Below are 24,063 nucleotides of genomic sequence, written 5' to 3'. Positions count from 1 at the left end.
CAACTAATCAGCAACACATTTGCCATACAGAACATCCCACAGCACTTCCCCCCCCCCCCTTTTTTTTTCAAAACGGAAGGTTTTAACCTTAACAAAGTAAAATTACATATAATTTGGGAATTTGGGCGTAGCTTCTCTTACTACTTCCTGCTGGAGGGGGGCGCTGTATCTTATGGGGACACAAAGAAAATTTTAGGATCGTGGAGTAGTCCGTGAGGCTGTATCATCTGAGCCAGTTGCCTTGAAACCATTCTGGATGTTGAATCATCTTGGCCATGGTGTCATCGGAGACCTTTCAGGGGGTCTTGGCTGGTCAAACCTGATGTATCTTAATCTGGAACAAATCCATAGCCTCTGGCTTTCTGTGGGAACAAAAGCAGAGTCTCCTTTCCAAAGCAACACATCCTTACATCCAAATTTTGAAGTTAAGGTATCTTTAAAGTATACATATTGGTTTAACTCAGCTTCCTTTGCAATCAAATATCTCTCTGCAGTTAAGAATCCCAAAGACAACACAATCCAGATTCTCTGTGTAATATTCATCTTTACGTGGCTTATTTTTTATATTAATTTTAATGTCTCTTTAAAGACTTTATTTTTTAAAACTATATTTGTTTCTATAACTGTATATATCACCTTTTTTGTCTCTTTCAAGCCTACGTATCTTTTACACACATTGTAAACTATTACATCTGAATCTGTCTTATTGTGAATCTCTTGCTTTAAACTGCAGCAGCTGTGGCTGCTGGCTCTGCCCACCTCAGCTTCCCAACATGGCATTTTCCACCAGCTCTGGGAGCTATCGTGGGTCTATGCTTTTATCCAAGCAGCGTGTAGCCCAAAAACCTCTTTTTTTGTTTTGTACCTGCAAAGGCTAAATCCACCATGCAGCTTAATGTGCCACTTGCAGAGGCCTCATTCCCGCCATACTGCGGCAGGTCGAGTGCACACTGTAGGAACCCGCCAGTAGCTCAAACCAGCAGCTGCCGCTCATTTGAGAGAGACAATTAGGAAGCTGCTTTTAGCTCTGTTTTAGAATCTTTTCTCAGTTTTTGGGTGGAAACTCTTGCCACCACGTTGGGCGCCATATGTAGATGTATCCAACCTTCTTATTAAATAATAAACACAGAACCAATGCAAAGAAGAAAGCCAAGAGGTCAGAGCTATTAGCAAGCCATAGGAAAGCAGGGCAGTGGTAGCGTACGCTTGTAATTCCAGCACTTGGTAGGCAGAGCTGGGTAAGTCTCTGTGTGTTCAGGGATACAGCCATTATTGGATACACATGCTTTTAATCTTAATACCAATCATGGAAAACCTGGAGGCCTATACAGACAGGCCGTGAGGAGGCGGTCATGTGGTTGGGTTTACAACCAATGAGAAGGCAGGACAGGAACTCTATATAAAGACTTTAACACAGGGGTAGCTCTGGTTTGGAGAGGTAGGACCACCGCAGGAGGAAGGGTAAGGTTTTAGCTCTTAGCTCTGACCTCTTGGCTTTCTTCTTTGCATTGGTTCTGTGTTTATTATTTAATAAGAAGGTTGGATACATCTACACACCCTGCATTACAAAAGCACACCAGAACTTCCAGAATGTGTCTAACTGTAATTCAGCACCCACAGACCAGTCTTCCCCATCCTTCCTCTGTTAATCAAATTCTCCAAAGGAACAGAATTGATGGACTATGATACTTACTTCAATTAAGAAGTGTAATGTCTTGGCTTTTGTAGTCACAGTATCTACTGATTTCTTTTACATACATCTAATATTCCCCACTAAGGGTAAAAAATTAGGTCTGTCCTATGTTCAGATACATCCTTCATGCCACATTCCTGAACAATATAGCAAAGCAGATTTCCATACTACTTTTTCTTCTCAAAATATGCTTCTGTATTCACTGCCTGCTAATTCCTCCATTGTTCCTCAAAGATGCAGGATCTGGCTTTCTACTTTCGGTTTCGTTTCTGGGTCTTAATTTACTTATTAGTGTTTTTATGTGGTTTTATAAGTTTAATGTAAACCTATATCTTTATTTTTTTAATTTTGTTACCTGTGGTTTGGTATCACATCAATGTACAGTATTTGCCTCTTTATGAATTAGTCCCTTTAAACAGATCCCCTCGAGTGTCACACATGTGGTAGAATGAAAGCATTTTTCTTCATTTTCAAAACTGCATAATGCTCCAGAGTGTCTAACATATCCTTGTTTTAGACAGATGACACTGGCTTAGAACTCACCATGTACTCAAAGATGATCTTGAACTACTGATCCTGAATCACCCAAATGTTTGTGGCTCAACCCAAACCACATTTTTTTATCCACTCATCTGTTACTGGACAGTTAAACAGCATACATCTCTTACCTAATGCAAATACTGCTGTTATGAACATATGTGTGCAGACAGCTCTAGAGTCCAACCTCTTGGAATCAGATGCCCAGATGCAGATCTCATCCTCTTTTAATGTCAGGGGGCACTTCCTCTGCTTTCCTCAACACCTGCATGTCCTCCGCTCTCATCCTCAGTACCCGGGAATTCCTCACACACTCTCCATATTTTATCAGCACTAATTTTCTTCTTTTACTTTTGATTGTGGCCAAGTTGATGGAAGTGAAGTGATGTCTCGTCATGATTTTGATCGGCATTTCCAAATGATGAATGACACAATCTTGTCAATGTTTATCAGCCACTTTTATATACTGTTTGATAAATTATCTATTCAAGTCCTCTGTTCATTTTTAAAACTGGGATCATTTGCTTCTGGTTTGTTCTCTCTCTCTCTCTCTCTCTCTCTCTCTCTCTCTCTCTCTCTCTCTCTCTCCCTCTCTCTCTCTCTCCCTCTCATGAGCTGTGATTTGGATGTCTTATCCAAAAGTGCAAAGCCACAAAGACTTTTCTTGTTTTTTCTGAGGGTTTGATGGTTTTAGGTCTTTAATCTATTTTAGGTTAACGTCTTGCCTATAGTATGAAGTGAAGTCCAGCCTCATTCTTTTGCATATGGACATTCATTTTCCTCATCTCACTTTCCCTCTGTGGAATATCTGTACCTTGTTGAAGATCACTTAGTGACCTTCATCATCCAGATTCTTTATTTGGTTCCAGGAACATATATTTCTGTCTTTGTACCAGAGTTACACATTTTCTTTTCTTACTTACCTTCTTTCTTTCTTTCGTCTGTCTGGGTTTTTTTTCTGTTTGTTTTTTGTTTTTCTGAGAGCAGGTTTCTCTGTGTAATAGCCCTAGTTGTCCTGGGACTCACTTTGTAGACCAGGTTGGCCTTAAACTCACAGAGATCCTCATGCCTCTGCCTCCCAAGTGTTGAGATAAAGAAAGACATGCTCCATCATACCTGGCGTTGAGAACTACATATTTTCTATCACCATTGTTTTGTAATGTGCTTTGAAATCAGAGAATATTAGGCATTCAAATTTGATTTCCTTTTTCCAGATTATTTTGACTATTCTAGGGAACTTGAGATCCCATACAAGTTTAAGGACTTTTTTCCTGTTCTGCATACACACACACACACACACACACACACACACACACACACACACACACACACGAAGTGTTGCTATGATCTCTTTGACTTGAGTTAACGTTTTAACACATATACTCACACTGATACTGCCTCAATTTTTTTTTGAAGAACAATCATTGTGAGGATCGAAGTTCACAATCAGGTTTTGATCATTAGTTCTGCTTTCTTATTTATTTAATTTTATTATTTATTTATGTTTGTACCATTGTGAGTGTATGTGCAATTGTGTGCAGACACCAACAGAGGTCAGTAGAGGGCACTGAACCCTCTAAAGCTGGAGTTAGAGGTGGTACAGACATGGAGGCTCACAACAGAACCCAGCTCCTCCATGAGAGCAGCAAGCACTCTCAACTGCTGAGTCATCTCTTCATCCCTGTCGGGCCTGCCGACAGTCAGCTGGGTAGCTGGGTAGAGGCGTGCAGATTGAAGAGACAACGAAAAAGACAGAAAAGAGTCGAGAGGTCTGCTGGTCAATGCTGGACAGCCCTGAGTTTATTTCACAGCCAGCTTATATACAGTTTTGAAGGACAGAGGTAGAACAATGCACAGCACAGGCATTCAACCACTATCTATCCTGCCTTGCGTCAAGGAGCAGGGAGTTTCATTTTCTATCTCAATGTACCTGTGGCTGGCATCAGCAGCCTACATCTAGCTAGATAATGTGTTCCTTCTTGTGGGCTAATCAGGACTTTCTTATAGCCCTTCAAGGAGCTCTGTAGGCTAATCAGGACTTTCTCACAGCCTTGGAGCAAACAAGCTTGAACTCTATTGACTCAGAATAGACTTCAGATTCAAACTGGGAAACTGAGTCAGTTGTGGGCTCCCACACAGCCCCATCATTTTGAATCCTGGAATTTTGCTAAATTTACTAATTAATTCTCACAGGTGGGTGTCTGGCTGGCTGGCTGGCTATCTGTCTGTCTGTCTGTCTGTGTCTGTGTCTGTATGTGTTATTGGTGCATTTAGGACCTTTTTATCTGAGAATAGTGATATTTTTACTTGTTTCCTGAAATTCTGGCTGGCTTTCTTTCTCTCTCTCTCTCTCTCTCTCTCTCTCTCTCTCTCTCTCTCTCTCTCTCTCTTTCTTTCTTTCTTCTTTGTCCAATGGCTCAAAGCTAGAGTTTCTCCACTCTGTTCAGTAATAATGGCAATATGTGCATCTTTACCCTGTTTCTGACCTAAGGAAGAGTCTTCACTCTTTCTCATTGATGCCTAACTGTAGGTTTTTGACATATAGTTTTTATTATGTTGTGGTTATTTTCTGCTATTCCAAGATTTTCAAGTGTTTTTAATCATTCAAGAGCATTGCATTTTGTCAAAAGCTTTTCTGTATCATCAAAATGGTCATTGACATGACCAAGTCTTTCCTTCATTCCTTTCTTTTTCCCTTTTCTTTCTTCCTTTTATTTATTTATTTATTTATTTATTTATTTATTTATTTATTTATTTAGTCCTTCATCTTGTTAAAGCAATGTGCAGATTTTTGGATGCTGAACCATCCTTGCATTATAGATATGAATTTCCTTTGTTGTGGTATACAGTCCTCTTATTATGTTCTTCAGTTTGGCTTCTTGTTATTTTTCTTAGGTTTTTGCATCAATATTCAACAGTAGTTTGGTTTTCTTATTGCACCTTTACATGGTTTTAGTATCAGGTTAGCTTGGCACCTCACAGAACATTTTGACATTCTCTCTCCTTTAAATTCCTCTATCGAGTTCGTAAAGATTGATGTTAATTTCCTATTAATTCTTCTTCAAGTGCTTGGTAGAGCCTCCAGTCCTGGGTTTTTCTTTACTGTGAGATTTCTGATTCAGCCTCAAACTCCTCCCTAGTTACAGGACGTTCCAGGTTTATCTCTTTATGATTCGGTCCTAACAGCTTGTGTGTTTCTAAGAACTTGAGCCATTTCTTCTTGGTTATACAACCTGTTGTCACTAGTTGCTTACGGCATTCTCTATCTTATTTCTGTGACATCCGTTTCAGTATGGTTTTACTCTGTCTTTCACTTCCAACTTTGGCTGTCACTATTTTCTCTCCCACCCCTTCATGATGCATAAAGATTTGTCAATTTTTCTGCTTTTTACAGAAGCAAAACTTAGTTTCCTTGGTTTTTGTTTGGTTGGTGGGGGTTTGTTTTGTTTTGTTGTCTCATTTTTCTGTTCTATTGTCTCTGCTTCCTTCCTTCACCTGACATTAGGTTTAATTTGTTCTTATTTCTCAAGATCCTTGAAGTGCCAGCTCAGGTTATGATGTGAGAGATTTCTTCCTTTTCGGTGGCCATGGGCTTTATCCTCAGCTCTCTGTTGGTTGCCATTTGTCTTCAAACATTTTTTACGTTCTTTTATTTCTTTTCTAACTGGTTGCTTAAGAGAGGCTAGTCTTGCAGGCCCTCTTCATCATTGTTAAGAGTTTAATCTGTAGTACATATATTCACCCATTATCTATGACAAAAATTCTACATATTATTTCTAATACACAGTATGTATTTTAATCTAGGTTCATGTGTTATTTTCTATGCACAGGTTTTTGTTTTCCTTAACATGGTTGTATTATCTTTTCTTGGATTTAATGTTTATATCAAATTTATCTACCCTTTCCTTTGTTTCTTGTAGATTCTGAGCTATGGTGGAATAGTTTTACTTTGGATTGTAAAATCTATCCATGTTTTCTTTTAGTTTTTATATTTTTTTTATTCTATACCTCTGATCCACTGGAAATTATATTCAGATAGATTTTAAGAATAAACACATTACTGTCAAGTTATTCCAATCTCACTTATTAGAAAGTCCCTGTCTTCGACCTTGATTTGATATGTGATCTTCATTGCATCTTGAATTGTGGGAATTTGTGGTGACATATTGTGTACCCTGATAAAATTTGCCTGAAGATCAGATGACAGAACAAGCCACTAGATTAAACATAGAAGCCGGGTGGTGGTGGCACACACCTTTAATCCTAGCACTTGGGAGGCAGAGATCTGTCTGGATCTCTGTGAGTTCAAAGTCACCCTGAATTACATGAGATTGACTCAGTCTAGGAGAGAAACAGAGCCAGGTTCTGGTGGCACACACCTTTAATCTCAGTACTTGGGAATCACATTCCTTTAATCCTAGCACCTCACACCTTTAATCCCAGTATTTGGGAGGCACACACTGCCATTAATCCCAGCACTAGGAAGGAAGTGATGGCTGGGCCGAGAAAGGTATATAAGGCATAAGAAGACAGGAACTAGAGTTTTTTAAGGCTGAGGAGTCCCAGAGGTAAAACATGGCAGTGGCTTGTTCCTTTGTCTCTCTGCTCTTTCAGCATTTACCCCAATATCTGGCTCCGGGTTTTTTTTATTAAAAGACCATTTTATAATTTGTGTTACAGGAATTTCTTTTTTTTCTTTTTCTTTTTTTCTTTTTCTTTCTATTTTTTTTTTAGGTTTTTTGAGACAAGGTTTCTCTGTGTAGCTTTGCGCCTTTCCTGGATCTTGCTCTGTAGACCAGGCTGGACTCGAACTCACAGAGATCTGCCTGCCTATGCCTCCCAAGTGCTGGGATTAAAGGTGTGTACCTGTTGTTCCCTTGATCAGTTTTCTATTCATGTTGCTTAACTGTGCCTTCTTTCTGACATGTTTCCTGCCTCTCCTGTTCAACTCCATGGTCATTAGCAACAGAAACATCATGAATTGTACTACTTCCTAATGTCACTCACCAGCGTCACTCAGCCATGTCACTTTACTTCTACCATGTGCCTGTGAGGCAGGTGGGAAAGACAACATTACCGCTTTGCAGACTAGGCTCCATGCACTGCATCTCTGCTCCTGGCATACCCTAAGCTTAAAATTTTCATTGTACTTACCAACTTGTTCATACTGTCCTTTCAGGGCCATAATTATATGGAAAAGGCTCAGTATCTGTTATTCAACATCGTACAGAACAAAGATCCAGAAGGCGGAGATGACTTTCTTATGACTAAAACCCCACAGAGGTTAGCAGAAGTGAGGCCAGAGCCCTGTGCCTCAGAACTCTGGAGTCTGTGGTCAATCACTTCATGTACATGCCCTCTTGGTAACAGATAATGGAGTCCATACTCAAAAAAAAGTCACTGTTGATCCCAAATACCAACAAAAGAAAGAACACAAAGGAGGGGCTTTTGATTTGGAAACTATCGTGGCATTTTCTGGAATGTCTAATTACCAATCAATCTCATGGTTTTTATTGATATGCACATACACACAAACACATACATAGGGGGAGGGGCTATCTTGGTGGAATTTCTAATTGCCTAAAATATACAAAGCCCTGGGTTCAATTCTCAAGCACTATGAGAGAGACAGAGACAGAGAGAGAGAGAGAAAGAGAGAGAGAGAGAGCGCACTAATATGGGATATTTATACAATATCAAGATTTCAAATTCTAGGCTAGCCTGGTTACAGGATGATACTCTGTCTTAAACACACAAACAAGAAAAATGTGAAAATTAAGTACACATATATCTAACACTGCATTTTCACACTTTTCAAAGAACAGTTCAACAAATGTCCATTTACTTCTCAGTACCCTATTTGAAAATTTATCTGAATAAAGAAATACATTCCTTCAAGCCATATATATCCATACAATCAGCTGCTATTCTTGCCTACATAGTGGAGTCCACAAATTGCATATTTTATCATATGTTAAGATGATTCTTTTTCTTTGCTTATTAATAAAAAAAAAAACAATTTCGTATGTTGCAAGAATACAATTAGCCTAGAAGATACTCCTCAGTGGCTTATTCTCAAAAGTCTCTCTACACAATGACTTTGTGGGAGTGGATGCTTTTGTTTTTCCTTTGATGGTTTTGTTTGTGGTTTCTGCTTTGCTGGATCACCCAACGACTGTGAAGTAAAACTCCATCTTTCCCCAGCAAAGGATATAATCCTTATTTTGGCTTCTTCCTCTCTGATGACTAAATTGGAAATCTCTCCAAGCTATAATTCAAAGCCATAGGTGACCTTAAAGAAATGATTTTTTTCTATGCTACCTTTTATCTTAAGGTAACTTTTCAAATGTAGACCATGCATTCCATTATGTTTAGCTGTCAAGCAGGCCCTTCATTTGCATTTCTTCCCACTGCTATAATTTTGAGAACTGGCAGGTGACCAAAGGAGAAAAAATATGCCTCTACCATGGAGAGTGCAATGTAGGCGGTTTTTTTTATTATAATTAAGTACCATAGATATTCATGATTAGATCAAGGTCAGAGGAGCAGAACGTAAGAGCCAAGGACTTAAAGGTACAAAGAATAGGAAAATGGCTTCCTAAAAGTTTTTTTTTTAAATAGTAATAGCTGTAATCCCTGGGTTTTTCAATAAAACATTGAAAATGGCTCATCTGTTTTATTTTAGAATGTGCACACCTGCTGTGTGTGTCCTGGGCATTTAAGCCAGAACTTCACATCTCAGCTGAATTTTCATTCCAGACTGAGGTTTTTGCTGTTGTTGATTTTTTTGTTCTGTTTTTTGTTTTGTTTTTGTTTTTTTTTTCTTCACTTCCCCTTTCTTCTCTGGGTGTGCAAAGACAATCTGAGAATTACAATGTCAATGGAATTTTCTTAAAGGCTGAATCTCCATGACACTCACAATTGTTTGGATAACACATGTGAGCTTTCTATTAAGCCTACTGGATTAATCCATAGAGTTGATGCAGCATGTATGTGTAGGTTATTTCAACAGTGGGAACTCCAGTGATGGCGGCAGTTGCCACACCCCAGCAGACTCACTGTCTACCAACTTCTTTCTCAGAACGACTTCTTGAGACAACCCAGCTGATCAGGTTCCCTCTCGCTGTACTCCTTCCCTCTTTGACCGACAGTACAGCCCTGTCTTTGGCGCTCCTCTTCAATCCTCCCACCCATTTCCCTGCTTTGATGGCCTGATGATGACTGAGGTCCAGGATTCTTCTCAGGAACCATGACTCTTCTCTATCCATGCCTTTCTCTTCCAGTGTCCCCCAGCCCAAGCCTTTAGTGGTACCTCCAGGCCTCCACATCCGCCTCTCTTCCAGCCTTGAAAAGCTCATCTTCACTTTTGATTTGACTTTTAGACTTAGTTGTTATCTAGCAATGTCTCAAATGTGACCCCAACACAACTCCTAGTTCACCCAGCTGCAGATATACCATTCTCTCCCTCCTTCTCTGTCTCTTCCTCTGTCTCTCTGTCTCTGTCTCTGCCTCTGTCTCTGTCTTTTTCTTTCTCTCTCATCTTACTATGTAGCCCTGGTTGGCCTAGAACTCACTATGTAGACCAGTGTGCCCTTGAACTCACACAGATTCGCCTCCCTTTGCTTTCCAAGTGCTGGAATTAAAGGTGTGAACCCTCATGTCCAGCTCATGCAAAGCTCTTGTATCCTTCATGATATCTTCATGATATGTCACTGACACCCAGCTGTTTAAGGGAACATGTGGCCATCTACTCATTTCTCCAGCTTCCTTACCTTCAGACCTCAGAAGATTCTGTTGATTGCTGAAAACATAGTCCATTCTATTGGTCTCTTCCCTGCCACTACTGTTCTGGCTACATCACCGCTATCTCCTGTCTGGCTTCTGCTTTCCAGTCTCATCCCTGGAAATCTATCAGGCATCAGGTTCGAGAGTTTCTTTTACTATTTATTTTTCAGTTCTAAGAACCAAGCTCAAATCCTCATACATGTTAGGTGAGTCTTCTATGAATGAGTCACAAACCAGGCCCCAGGGTAGCTTTCTTTTTAATTAATTCATTTAAAAATACATAACAAAATAAAATATAATAAGATAAAACAAAAACTATTACATTGACATTGGACAAGATAAAGAAAAAAACAAAAACTCCCAAAGAAGACAAAAGGATCAGAGACCCACTCATTCACAGCACACTCAGGGATCCCATAAAACATTAAACTAGAAGCCATAATATACATGCAGAGGAGCTGCTGCAGACCTGTGCAGGCCCTGTGCATGCTGCCTCAGTCTCTGTGACTTCATACGAGCTTTGCTCAGTTGATTCTGAGGGCTTGTTCTCCCAGTGTCCTCCATCGCCTCTGGCTCTTACACTCTTTCTGCCTCCTCTTCCACTGGGTTCCCTGAGCTCTAAGGAGAGGGATTTGATGGAGACGTCCCATTTAGAGCAGAGTGTTGCAAGGTTCCAGGGTAGCTTTTTAAAAATGTGAACTATATGCTGTCTCTCTTCTACTTACAACCCCTTCGTGGTTTCCAACACTTCTGAGGGTGGACTGCACATTCCTCCCACCATCTGTGTAGTCTCCTCTAACAAGCATTGGACTTTGCCTTCTCACGATGTTCTTCTCATCAGATCCTCCTACCTCAGAGCCTTCACTGCTGCTCACATTGTCCCAGCACACTTCCACTTCATCATCTGCCCGGTCTGTTTCCTCCAGGTGATGCTGTTCACTCCCAGTCCTCAGTCTTCAGTTCATCCATCAACACCTTAGGAAACCTCTGCGTGCTATCCCTTAGTAGGTGTCTCATATCTATCCATTGCATTTCCATCATAGACATGCAAGGATTTTCCTACTTACAATGTCGTTGGGACCACAAAGAAGACTTGTGGATTTGTGAGCCTTGCTCACTGCCATAATGCCAGAGATGGAGACAGCCCCTGGTTCACAGTAAATTAGCTGACTAAATCAATGATTTTATCCTCACTTCATGAGCATACATTGGGTATTTTTCTGTGCCACCAGGAATTTTAGAAATTACCATCATTTATTCATTCCCTGGTTTTTGGCCACTTTGGTTTTTTTGTTTTGTTTTATTTTGTCTCATTGTATCAGATACAATTTTCTTTCACTGAATTTATTTTCCAAAGAACTATTATAACCTGGTCCTGCCTCACAGAGCAGAGCTGCTGGCCTGAGATTCATCACTGCTATGAAATAATAGAAATACAGTGGAAGATTCATAGATATGCTTGTGAAAAGTTACATTTGATGTCTGATAGATTAAGCAATATGCTATCAGGGCATATCTTCTTATGTCTTTTTTATATTTAATTTTTTAGTGTATTTCCCAAATATACTAGCAATCAGACTTGAGATCTTCCTTTGTTTTCTATGTTAGGGTCTCATAATCCTTCTGCTTCCACCTTCCAAGTAAAGGGATGGCAGCCATCTGGGAGAATCTTTTTAACTGATTTATTTTGCAAAGATTAGTTTATTTTTAGTTTTGTCTATATATGTGGGGGATAGGGTTTGTGCACATGAGTGCAGGTGCCCTTGGAGGCCAGAAAAAGGCATCAGATCCCCTGGAGCTGGAGTAACAGGCAGTTCTGAGTCACCTGGGGGTACTGAGGACATAACTTGGGTCCTCTGGAAGAACAGTAAATGCTGTTAACCACAGAGACATCTCTCCACCTCCAAAACCGATTTTTAACCAAGTTTAATAAGCACCAATCTATCTTTCTTTAGAAACAATATGATAGTAATATTTAATTGTTTAAGGAGGTTTCAGGTATCTATATATCATATATTAGAAGTAAATTCAATTTTTATCTCACAATAAAGTATGCATGCTTTATAATAAAGTCATGGTGCATTTAAACACATATTCAACACAAGACCCTGGATTTTTAAACTTGGGAGAAAAGTAAAGAAAATATCTTTAGGAGAAAAGAAAAACAATAATGACTTGTCTCCTACAAATAATTACCACTTAATGATAAAGACTGTCTGAAAACCTAGAGTCACTTGGATCAAAGGGAATCATCATAACCGGCTGTCTACACAGCAATATTTTTTTCAAGAATTGATCAGTATTTTAGTTACTGTTCCTATTTCTGTGAGAAAACACCATGACCAAAAGCAAATTGGGGAAGCAAGGGTTTATATCAGCTTACACATCCCCATAACACTCTGTCACTAAGAGAATTCAGGGCAGGAGTCTGGAAGCAGGAACTGAAGCAGAGACAATGGAAGAATGCTGCTTGCTACATTGCTCCTGATGGTTTCCCCAGGCTGCTTTCTTACAGCACTCAGGATCACAAGCACCGGGGTGACACCACCCACAGTGAACTATGCTCTCCTACATCAATCATCACCCCACAGTGACCTGGGCTCTCCCCCCACCTCAATCATCAATCAAGAAAATGCTCCATAGGTCAGTCTAGTGGGGGAATTATCTCAGTTGAGGTTCCCTCTTCCCAAAGGACTCTAGTTTGTGTCAGGTTGACATAAAACTAACCAGCACAGCCTGATAGAGTATGAATTGAGGAACAACACAAGCAAAGCTGTAAGAAAACGTCAAGGTTAAGTCACTTAGACCAGGCCTGCCCATGTCCAACCTCTAGACTTCACCATCACACACCCAGTTCTCATTTTCCTTAAACCTTAAGTAAACTCACTGAAATGGCTACGAACTCCTCATGGTGGAGCAGTTCATGCGGTGACAATGAAGCACTTTCCTTATTACTTCTTCTCTCAGGAACACAAGTCTAGCAACACCTAGATGCTTCTGTCTCCTTAGGCCAATCCTGAGCTTTCCTCTGTGCTTGGAAACAGTGGTCAGGAAGAGGTGACAAGGACCATGGAGCTGAGCGACTCTCCTGTCAGCAATTATCCCGACGCTCTTCCATGTGACCTAAAGATACTTCACAGAGGCCACCAGAGAGCCACAAGTATAATCATTCTTGGTCACTACCAATTTGGGTGGATTTGATTCAGTGACTTGAGGGGAAAGGGTGCATATTCAATTACCAGGCCCCCAGCTCCTCAATTAATCAAAGGCTGACATAATCAGCCTATTACAAGTCTTACAGAAAAGATCAGATGGAATCAATATAGCCAGCTTTATAGCCATAAAAATAAATGTTGATAGATATTCCTTATTTAAATATTACAGCCAATACTTTGTGGCATCTAAATGAATCTGGCTAGAATTCATCTTATGAAGGATTTTCTTATGGGAAATTTGGACACAATCTGATGACACTCAAACTGAACGTTGAGTGCCTCTGGCTGTTTTGCTGAGAGAAACTCAGATGTTTTTGTGTGTATTGTACCATTTCTCCTGTGACCAAAATTTGGTGTCTATAATTTGTGGAAGGATTTGTCTGGGAAAGTGAGTATTATGGGGAAAAAAATGTCACAATCAAGATTTTCCTTGTCATGGTAGCAGGAAGTTCTAAGTGAGAGAAAGAAAGTATACATTCTAAAAATCATAAAAGAAGCAACAATGAGGTTCAAATGCCTGGGACTAGGTAAGTGCTAACAGCTGAGGCAATGCAACATTTCTGATGCTAAGGCATCCTCCATACCAATTTGGAGGAAAATCCTGGAAAAGCCAAATAATACAGCCTGTTTTTGGGTTTTTTTTTTAAGTAACATTGTCAACACTCATAAAGGCATTTAAAGAGTTCAACATTGAATTTTATGTCTGAAATTCAAGAGTAAAGTCAAAGAAAAGAATACATTTGCCTTCATCTCTGTGTCGGAATAGAAAAGCCAACCGCTACCTGCCAAGTAAAATGAGGATTATTTATATTTTACAAAATAGTCCTGGTTCCTGAGTAAAAGATGTGAAAGAAAGCCCGGGTTCTCTTATTCATTAATGAGCAGAGTTAGAGACTTCTTAGAGACTCTGAAATTCTGTTCTCCGCCATTGTAGTTTGTCACTCCTTTTCTAATGTGTCCCCATTGATCTTCCCTTCTTCATTTTATACATCGGCTGTCAGGCACCACCCTGGGCTGGCCATCAGGAAGCTATCCTGTCAGCAGCATCTTTGAATCCAATCCTGGCGTGTGGAAACCTTCTATGCCATTTTACCACCTTTTGTCCTTGGGAGTGGCAGTTCTTGATTCATGTCTGAGAGGGCTGAAGGGCCGTCTCTGGGCTAACACATGCTATCTCCAATGCTTTGCAGATTGCTCACTTCTGACCGTCTCTGGTGTGATTGTTAAGGCCCTGAAAAAATGCTGCCTGCCATACTGCCACCTTGAGCGAGATGGAACAAGTTGGTCAGACCATGCCATGGAAAAACGCTGTGGACATCACAGTAAACTCCAGGAGGAAGGCACAGAAATTGTCTTCTCCACCCTCTTGCCTCTCTCCAGTTTCCAGCTCGTACACAGAATGTGCCTGATGCAGGTAAGGAGGACAGCCAACACACATCAGCGACAACAAAGCAACACCGTGTATTTTCATCCTGCATTTGTCACTTATTTTTCATTGCTGTGACAAAAACAACTGGGCTCAGTTTGAGGGGACACTGTCTGTTGCAGTGGGGAAAGACCAAGGGCATTGGGCCGTCACAGTCCCCAGACAGGAAGTGAGGCTGGCTCTAGGAAACCACGAAGCCTCCTTCCAAGACCCACTTCCTCCTGGCTGCAAGACTCCACCTCCTAAAGTTTCCATAATCTTCCCAAACAGCACCACCATCTGGAGACCAAGGGTTCAAACACATGAGACTTTAGGGGAGACATCCCACATTGAAACCACAACACCCCAGCAGGCACTTTCAAACTCTTCCTGAGCCTCTGTCTTACTTTCTGAACAACGGTTTTAAGAGCTCAGCAGGATCAAGCTGAAACTCAGTTGAAATGTCCTTGGGTGGGATTATCTCTGTAGGGATTGTCCATGTCTGGCCAAAGGTGCAGACAGTATCTCAGAGTGCACAGCCCTGAGGTTTAGAATCTCAAGACCCAGAGGCAATTTCTGAACTCCCTTTAACCAAAGATTTCAGCCCCCTCTTCTCATCCAACCTTTAGAAAGCATCCTGAAGGAGCTGACTGACTTCCACCGTCACTAACTCTTACTAAGGAGTAAACAGCTCTCTCCCCACTCGCATATTACTCTTCAGGGAACCAGTCCTTATGCTGGGAGGTAATCAAAACACTAAGCCCAAGGTGTCTTTTGTAGATATATGTAATTTTAAACAAATTAATGTTAACTGTGGTCAAAGACCAAGTTATAAATGGAGCAGAAGGAAATGACTACAAAAGTCTTTGAACAGGCTCAGGACTTTCTTGATGGCTTCCCCAACTCCAACCCCAACTTAGAGCTTAGAAAGTCAATGCCTGAGTTGTATGTAGCAATCACAAAATGATAGAGATGGGGGCGGACAGTTTGCCTAACTCCAGCTCCATTTGCTAAAGAGATCTGCACAGAGAAAGTTAAGCAATTCGATGTTGAGAGATAGCCTGTCTCAACAGCAGTGAAGGAGAAAAAACGTGAAGGAGTCAGTGACTCTCAGAACAGCCAGTGTGTAGCTGGGCTACACCTGTGCCTGCTCCTATAATCCCAGGATGAAGCTTTCAATGTGAAAAGTCCCCCATAGGCTTGTGTGTTTGAACATTTGGCCCCTGAATGGCTGACAGTGTTTGAGGAGGCAGAGCCTTGCTGGGGGAATTCCATCACTTGGGGCGGACTCTGAGAGTTCATAGCCTCGCTCCATTTTCTGGTCTTTCTCCATTTCTGGTGTGTAGGTCAAACTGTGGTCGGCCAGCTTCCTGCTCCTGCCACCATGCCCAGAGTCTTCCTCACTGTTCACAGGCACTCCCTCCGGAGCCCTGAGTTAAAATAAACCTTCTCTTTCTAAAGTAGCTTTTGGTTGTAATGTTTTATCCCAGCACAGAAACAGTAAAGAATACACCTAGCAAACTAGTGCTGCCAAGCTAAACTCAGTGCATGAGCTGTTCTTACAATACTTATCATTATTACATGAGCCTAGGTGCATGGGGTGGAAACGGATGCAAACATGGCTTGGGGCTCATATAGAGGGCAGAGGACAACAGAAGTTGGTTTTCTTCTTCCACCTTTATGTGGGTTCTGGGGATTGAACTCAGATCACCAGATCTGTGTAGCAAGGGCCTCTGTCCTTGGAGCCATCTCTTGGTTCTCGTTTTCATTTTTTGTATATAGTGAAAGTTATGATGGCTTTAATATTTTACATCATTGGGAAAAAAATCAAAAGAGTAGTCTGTGGTGCTTAAAAATTATATGGAAGCTCCATTTCACTGTCTACAAATAAAGTTTTATCAGAACACTGCCATGCTCGTTGGTTTGTTAGACCTGTGGCTGCTCATGTCCGAAGGTGGCAGAGCTGAAAAGCTGCCAAAGAACACCTGTGTGGACATCGTCATCATCTGATCCCTCACAGAAAGCTTTGCTAACCCCTGGCCCAAACAGTGCACGGGAGCGATGCAGATTGGGAGAGTCCTCCTGATTGTATAAGTAGTAGCAGGTATCAAAACAAGACACAGCAGAAGCCCGCTCCACTTACATGGGCATTGCTAGAAAGGCCTGAGAAAATAATGATGAGTACCGAACTGCTAAGCGACCCATAGCTAGCCGTAAAGCCTTCTGTGCCAAGAGCACAAATTACTAACTCCTTGTCTTCCTGGGAAAGCAGCAACTTATATTTCTCTCCACTCAGTTTGAGGCTTTTCTATGAAAGGTTCTGTATTCTGTATTTTGATGTAAGTACAATACATTCTGGTAAATTTGGTTTTAGTCCCTCCCACACGTCTCTTCCCATCTAGTGCCCATCTACTTTTCTCTCTGCTCTTTCTCTCTCTGTGTGTACACACACACCAGTGAACTATCTTTTTCATGGGTGAGGTGCTATTTACAGGAACATGGGTGGGCTGTACATGTAAAGAAAAAGTTGGTAAACTAAATTTTAAGGAAATAAATGCTCAGTTAACTGAAGAAAAATTGCATGTATTTATTGATCATTTATTATTCAGCACAGCTTCTTAAAGATGGCTTCCAAATATTTGCATTTACTTGATGGGGGAGGTGTATGCCTGCCGTGGCCTGTGGGGGGTTGGGAGTCAAAGACAACATGCAGAAGTTAGTTCTCACCTGTTACCTTGTAGGTTACTGAGATCAAACTCAGATTGTTGGGCTCAATGGCATGTGCCCTGACCAGCTGAGCCATCTCACCACCTTGACTTCTGAATGACTAATTTTATCCTCACAGAAAGTCTACACAACCACTGTGATTATCACACATCAGAGACTTAGCAGCTAGTGTAATGACTTATGTGGCTAACCACTCTGCATTAAGGAGGCTGAAACAGGAGGATTGCTGTGGGATATCTTAGCCTGGAATACATAGTGAGTTCAAGGCTAGCCTGCATACCCGGCTGTACATTGAGACCTTGTCTTTAAAAATAAATAAATGTATAAGGTTCCAGTGAATAGAAAGATTAAGTAGCCTTGAACTTGTTAGCATATGTCAGGATGGTTACCCTAACTCAAGGCTGATATCAAAGCCTATTATTATTACCCACAACTGTTGTTGGGATTATTTGGCTCTTTTGGGGGGCCTGCCACACAGCTCCCAAATAAATCACACATGGAAGCTTAGTCTTACTTATGAATGCCAGCCTTAGCCTGGCTTAGTTTCTAGCCAGCTTTCCTTAACTTAAATTGTCCCATCTACCCTTTGCCTCTTGGTTTTTCCTTTTCTATTCCTGTATACCTTCCTTTGTTTCTTACTCCGTGGCTGGCTGTGTAGCTGGGTGACTGGCCCTTGTAGTCCTCCTCCTTCTCTGGCTACTTCTCTCGTTCCCAGATTTCTTCCTCTGTATATTCTCTCTGCCTGCCAGCCCCACCTATGCATTCTCCTGCCTTGCCATTGGCCAGTTCTTTATTAGACCGTCAGGTGTTTTACACGGGCACAGTAACACAGCTTCACAGAATTAAACAAATGCAACATAAACAAAAGGAACACACCTTAAGATAATATTCCCCAACACATAACACCTCTCTGATGCTTCACTAAATTCCCCTGATACAAACTATATAGGTACCAACATTGTATAGAGTGATGTTTTGCTAGAAATTGAAAGAAAATGTTAGAGCATCCTTCTCCAGGTTGGAACTTCCATCAGGACAGGTTAAGACTAGATTTTTGCCTCCAGATAAAATAATCACTGGCACAAAGGCAATCAAAGTACCAGGAATAAAACATCTCAGAATTCCATATTTTAAATTTAGTAGCAATTATTGACCTTCAGGTCCAAGACATATATTTAAAATATGTTGATATTAAGGCCGACAAGGCTGCCATTTGACATTAGGGCCACTCAAAGGTGAAAATGAATCTCTATTGACAGCAATTACTTCTGAATACTCAGAGGCCTGTGTGGAATAAAAGTATTTAAAATTTTAAAAGGGGGAGGATTTCAGAACTTGAGGCAGAAGCAGAAATGATTTCAAGCTTTCAAGACACTACAGCCTTTTTCTTGGATTAGGCAATATATTAATATCGCTTCACTAAAGATTAATGACACATTTGCAACATTATTAAGTTAACAGGTTTCAGTGTCTGTGATTCATGCCGATAATAACTTTATTCCTATTAACAATAATTCTCATTTGAAATCAGTAACAGAAACTTGCTCTGAAGCTAGGAGCCACTCAGTCTTCAACTTATTCAGTTGCCAACACTTTTTAAACCTCACATCCATCGCTCGTGTTCCTCAGACTGGGGTATGTGTGTGTCATAATTTTATGAAAGCAGAGCAGAAATAGCTAACACACCCTTCACTCTTGCCGTCTGGCCCCAACCAAAGCAACCCCTGTTTATTATCCCAAATATCAAAGACTGCGAGATAAACTATCACCAGCATGTGTTTTATGCAGACAGGGGGAAACTGTATGGAAATGTGGTCCAGCCCTGGGCACAGCAAGAGTTACCTTTTATCATTGGTCAGTTTGTTAACAGCGGCACTGACTGTTGGCACTGTTTACAAACCCCAGTTTGTACACCTGACTAGGGAGAAGGGTCAGTGAGGAATTCAGTGAGACTCTATGATGTGGAGGTTTGAGCAGAGTGGATCTCCTGGGGTGAGGGGAAGGCAGGACTCTCCCTTCGGTTCTCGTACTGTCTAAGAAGCCGTTTGTCACAGCCGTTCCTCGAGGAAGAGGCATGCAGGCCTTTCCTCTGCGCCTCTCAGTGGCTTTGTGTGATGCTGGAGATCAAAGACATCTTATGTGCCACTAATGACTCTTAGAAAGTGTGAAGCAATGCCCATGTCATGTGTCATGTGTCTTGTTTCTGTTATCGTGACTCCTCAGAGCTTGGCATATAGGAGGAGACCAGAAGCTGGTGTTATGGATTAGTTTGCACAGGGGTTTCCAGGTAGCATGAGGGTTTCCTTAAATATGAAAAAGGTTTTGTGGTCAGTTGAGACTATGAAGTGCAGCAAAGTAAATTTAAAGATTCTGTCATCTTTTGTATTAATACACAGACCTGTTCCGCACAGCTTCTGTCAAGGTTGGCTAGTGTATCAGTCACCTTTCTTTCTTCCTTTCATTCTCTTTCTTTCTTTCTTTCCTTTTTTTTAAAGATTCACTTATTTATTTCATGTGCATTCGTGTAACCATGTGGGATGCTGGGAATTGACCCTGGGTCCTCTGGAAGGGCAGTCAGTGCTCTTAACCGCTGAGCCATCTCTCCAGCCCCTCAGTCACCTTTCGTTTTGCTGTGATAGAATTCCTGACATAACTCAATGGAGGAAGGGCTCGTGTTGGCTCCCAGTTCAAGAGGGGCCACAGAGCTATGACAAGGAAGACATGAAACAGTTGGCCACATTGCGTGTGCAGTCCGAAAACTTAGACCAGACAGGAAGTGGAGACAGAGTATCGAACCTCAAAGCCCGTCCCATGTTGTGCACTCTCACCTATTAGGGTTCCACTCTTCAGGGTGTCACAACCTCCCAAAATAGCGCCTTGCTCTGGGGACCAACCGTCCAAGCACATATTCCTTTGGAGGACTGGGCATTTCACATGGAAACCGCAACAATTCGCATACCAGAATCGTTTTCGAAGTGAGTGAGAGTGCTGAAGAGAGATGGACCAGACATAAAGAACATTTGTTCCTCTTGCAGAGGACCTAGGTTCGACTTTGCACCTCACAATCTTCTGTAATTCCAGTTGCAGAGGGATCCAGTGCCCTCTCTGGCCTCTGTCGGTACTGCATGTACATGGTACACAGACAAACGCGTAGGCAAAGAGCCCATACACATAAAATAAAGCGTTATAAACTAATAAACAAATACATAAATAAATAAAATAAAGCATTAAATAAAAACAATTAAAAGGAATCCACAAGCACAGAAAAGTTGGTCTTATTTTCCTTCTTGTTGCTTGGCTGAGGCTAGAAGCAAAGCCCTTCTGGGAAGCTCACGGAGATAGTACACAGTGAGCAATGTGCCTCCTCACTGTCCCCGCTCGGAAAATATCGTTAATTAAATGCTAACTATTTTGCTGCTAACCTAGATGTCATTTAGAAATTCTATTCTAGGCCCTCCTGTTTGTTTCATCAGACACCCTTCTCACTTCTGGCGGTTTTGCTTTAATGTTCATGAAAACTTAGTCAGTTTGAGTTTGTGTGGTGATATTGTGCACCCCAATATATTGTGTACCCTAATAGTGTACCCTAATAAACTTTTCTGGGGATCAAAGGACAGAGCCAGCCACTAGATTAAACATAGAGGCCAGACAGTGGTGGCACACATGCCTTTAATCCTATCACTCAGGAAGCAGAGATCTGTCTGGATCTATGTGAGTTCAAGGCCACACTGGGAACAGAGCCAGGCATGATGACACACACCTTTAATCCCAGTACTTCAGATCTCATGTCCTTGCTTGGGAAGAACACACACCTTTAGTCCTAGGAAGTGATGGCAGGAAGCAGAAAGGTATGTAAGACTTGAGGAAACAGGAACTAGAGGCTTTTTAGCAACAGTTCAGCTGAGATCCATTCAGGTGAGGACTCAGAGGCTTTCAGTCTGAGGAAACAAGATACCTGAGGAGTTGGTGAGGTGAGGCTGGCTGTGACTTGTTCTGTTTCTCTGATCTTTCAGATTTCACCCTAATATCTGGCTCTGATTTTTTTTTTTTTTTTTACTAATAAGACTGTTTAACAATTCGTCTTACAAGTTTGAAGGATTTGTGTGACTTGATTCCTTACTTGTGGCCTTGACAGCAAAGTTATGAAAGTGAACTAAATGACAAAACAAAGTTCTCGGAATCAGTGACAATGCCACTGGACTGAACATGGCCTCTGGGATCACAGATCTTTCATCAGCTCATTACTGGGTCTTGAAAAACTAAGGGACATCCATGTCTCTTGTCACAGAGTATGCATGAGGGGGAGACGTCTGACAGAGTACCCTCCCTTCAAAGGAAAGCCACTGGCTAACTCGTATCTTCCTCGAATGCAGATTCCTTCAGGATACTATCTTCAGACCATGAATTCCAACCGGGACTTGGGGGGATTCCCTCTGCCCATTGCACTAATGAATGCCATCAGCATCCTGCCATTATTAATTCTGGCTCCCTTTATGGATTGCTGCAGCAACCATCTACTTTCCTCTAAGAGAGACGGACCGCTCCTGTCAGCATACATTAGTAAGTACAACATAGGATTCTGAGAAAATTGTTTGCAATTTAGAAATAAAAAAGACCCTAGCTACATGCTCTTGAATAGACACACAGCTTTCAGAAATTTCAAAAATTAATCAATAAATTTATGAGTGGTAACATCCAGGTCCCTGAATCCTTACCCAGACGTAACATCTTCAATCCATCCTTTTATGCTTCCTCGGAAGTTACAACCGATATAAGAGACAGTGAAACCCTGAACACCACTAAATGGACTTTCCTTCAGTACACCATCCTCAATCCTAAGTTAGTCCCTAATGTGTTCTTAAAAAGAGAAGGTGCTTAGTGAATCTCAAAAAAATTAATAGTTTTAATTTCTGAACCAGTAACAAAGTTTATTACAAATTAGTACTGTGAGCATGGAGATATGGCTCTAACATGCTTGCCTAACATGAATAAAGCCACACGTTCCGTCTCTAGTCCCAAAAGAGAAAATTAATTCCCTGATTCACAGCCTCTATATAGGCATTCTTCAGATAGTAAGGGGTATAGCAATGATTTTCAAAGGGTTTTCAAAGTAGAACAATTTAAGATAGCTTCCCTAGGACACATATATAAGCTGTAAAATAAAATTCATCTGGTTAATGGAGAGAAACCACAGAATCCATTCTGATGGATATGTCCTTCCAGCCATGTTCAGTAAGGCATTGTCAGGGAGCCACAGGGCAAGGGGACAGTGAAGGAACACCTAACCTCTCCTGTCTGCACTTGGCTTGTTTTGGATTTTTGGAGGGGCACAACCTACATAAACCGTGGGTCACTTTGTTCTGTGAGACTTGGAAGCACTCAGCACGCCATGGGTGCCCAGAACACAGCCCTGATACTCAGCAGAGATGTTACAAACATTGGTGATTATGGGCCACCATTTGCAGGGGACACATTTGTCCTTTGATAGGAAAAAAAGAAAAGCCAAACTGCAAACTCCTGGGAAACATCACACAGGGCAAACGAATGTGGTAGTCGATCGCTGAGACATGATTCCTTTGCAAGAGTCAAGGACAGACTGCAGATTTCTTCTTCCGGCTAGATGACCTGTTCTGTCTCTCCTTAAAGACCAGAGGCCATGGTCTTCTGGCCACCCACACTTCCTGCTGTTTCTCTGTGCAGGAGTCACAGTTTCGTGTGTGTTTCCTGTATTCCTCAAACCCATGAGTATGATTCTGCCAATCAGAGCACAGGGTGTTTGGTTTTGGTTAGAACTCAAGGTGACTAAAATCATCATAGTAACTATGGTCATCCACACAGAGATCTTTAGCACACAAATTTCCAGAATTTACTTCTCACCAGGTAGGCCTGTCATTATTGTAAATAGCATTTAGCAAAATATAAATCTTAATTTTTTTTTACAATCTCTGAGTTTTAAATACACTTTTTATGTCTGCTAATGAAGAAATCCAAGAAAACAGTATTATTTAGAGAAGACCCAGGATTCTTTCCTGAACTTTGAAGACACAAATGAAAGTAGATAGAATCTTGTATGTTTGACTTCTGTGAACTCACTATTGAAACAAAATAGAAGGAGAGTACGGCAAGGGAAGAGTCCATTGATATTACAAAATGTCGAAGAACTTGGCAGTCTTACACAAGTATCATGAAACTTACAGGCAGAGCTACCAAATTTATGCATGAAAATTTTAAATCTGGCCCACTTTAAGGAAACAGACCAACAACACAGCTACAAGAGCTTAATTAGAAATCCTCCTTAGAATAAAGCATCTTAAGTTCAGTTTAAATTTGATCAACTTTCTCTATGACATATTTGAAATCATGGCTATTCTGCTAGATATGCTCTCATGAATAAAGGTGGCAGAATTATCTAGTACATCATTTGATGTTGTTGATGAACTAAATTATCTCCCACGAAAATCGGCAACAAGACCTGTTGGGCAGGAGACAAGAAAGCCAGACTCACTTCAAAAGAAATGAAGCTTTGCTCCGCTGGGTATGCAATAGTGAATTCAGTTGTTTCTAAGCCAGACTCCATTCATTCATTCATTTGCATACATGTTCATTCATTTGCATACTTGTTCATTTATTTGCATAATGTTTTGCTATGGGAATATAAAAGTATGATGATATGCGTCTTTTAAACTAGATATTTGGGTAGG

At 41.1% G+C, this 24,063-nt stretch overlaps 1 protein-coding gene across 1 annotated transcript in view; it reads left to right on the top strand.

Annotated features, from left to right (window-relative positions):
- Positions 1-24,063, top strand: part of Slc15a5 (solute carrier family 15 member 5) — a 100,535-nt gene that overhangs the window by 20,452 nt on the left and 56,020 nt on the right. Inside the window, 2 exon segments of the mRNA XM_052721486.1 lie at positions 14,421-14,644; positions 21,736-21,922. Coding sequence (XP_052577446.1) covers positions 14,421-14,644; positions 21,736-21,922 — 411 coding nt within the window.

The sequence above is a fragment of the Peromyscus californicus genome, unplaced genomic scaffold (genome assembly GCF_007827085.1).
Source record: "Peromyscus californicus insignis strain IS unplaced genomic scaffold, ASM782708v3 Scaffold_6__1_contigs__length_162567912, whole genome shotgun sequence".
In the NCBI taxonomy this organism is placed as follows: domain Eukaryota; kingdom Metazoa; phylum Chordata; class Mammalia; order Rodentia; family Cricetidae; genus Peromyscus; species Peromyscus californicus.
The sequence above is the reverse complement of the archived record's forward strand: the minus strand, read 5'-3'. Positions and strand labels throughout refer to the sequence as shown.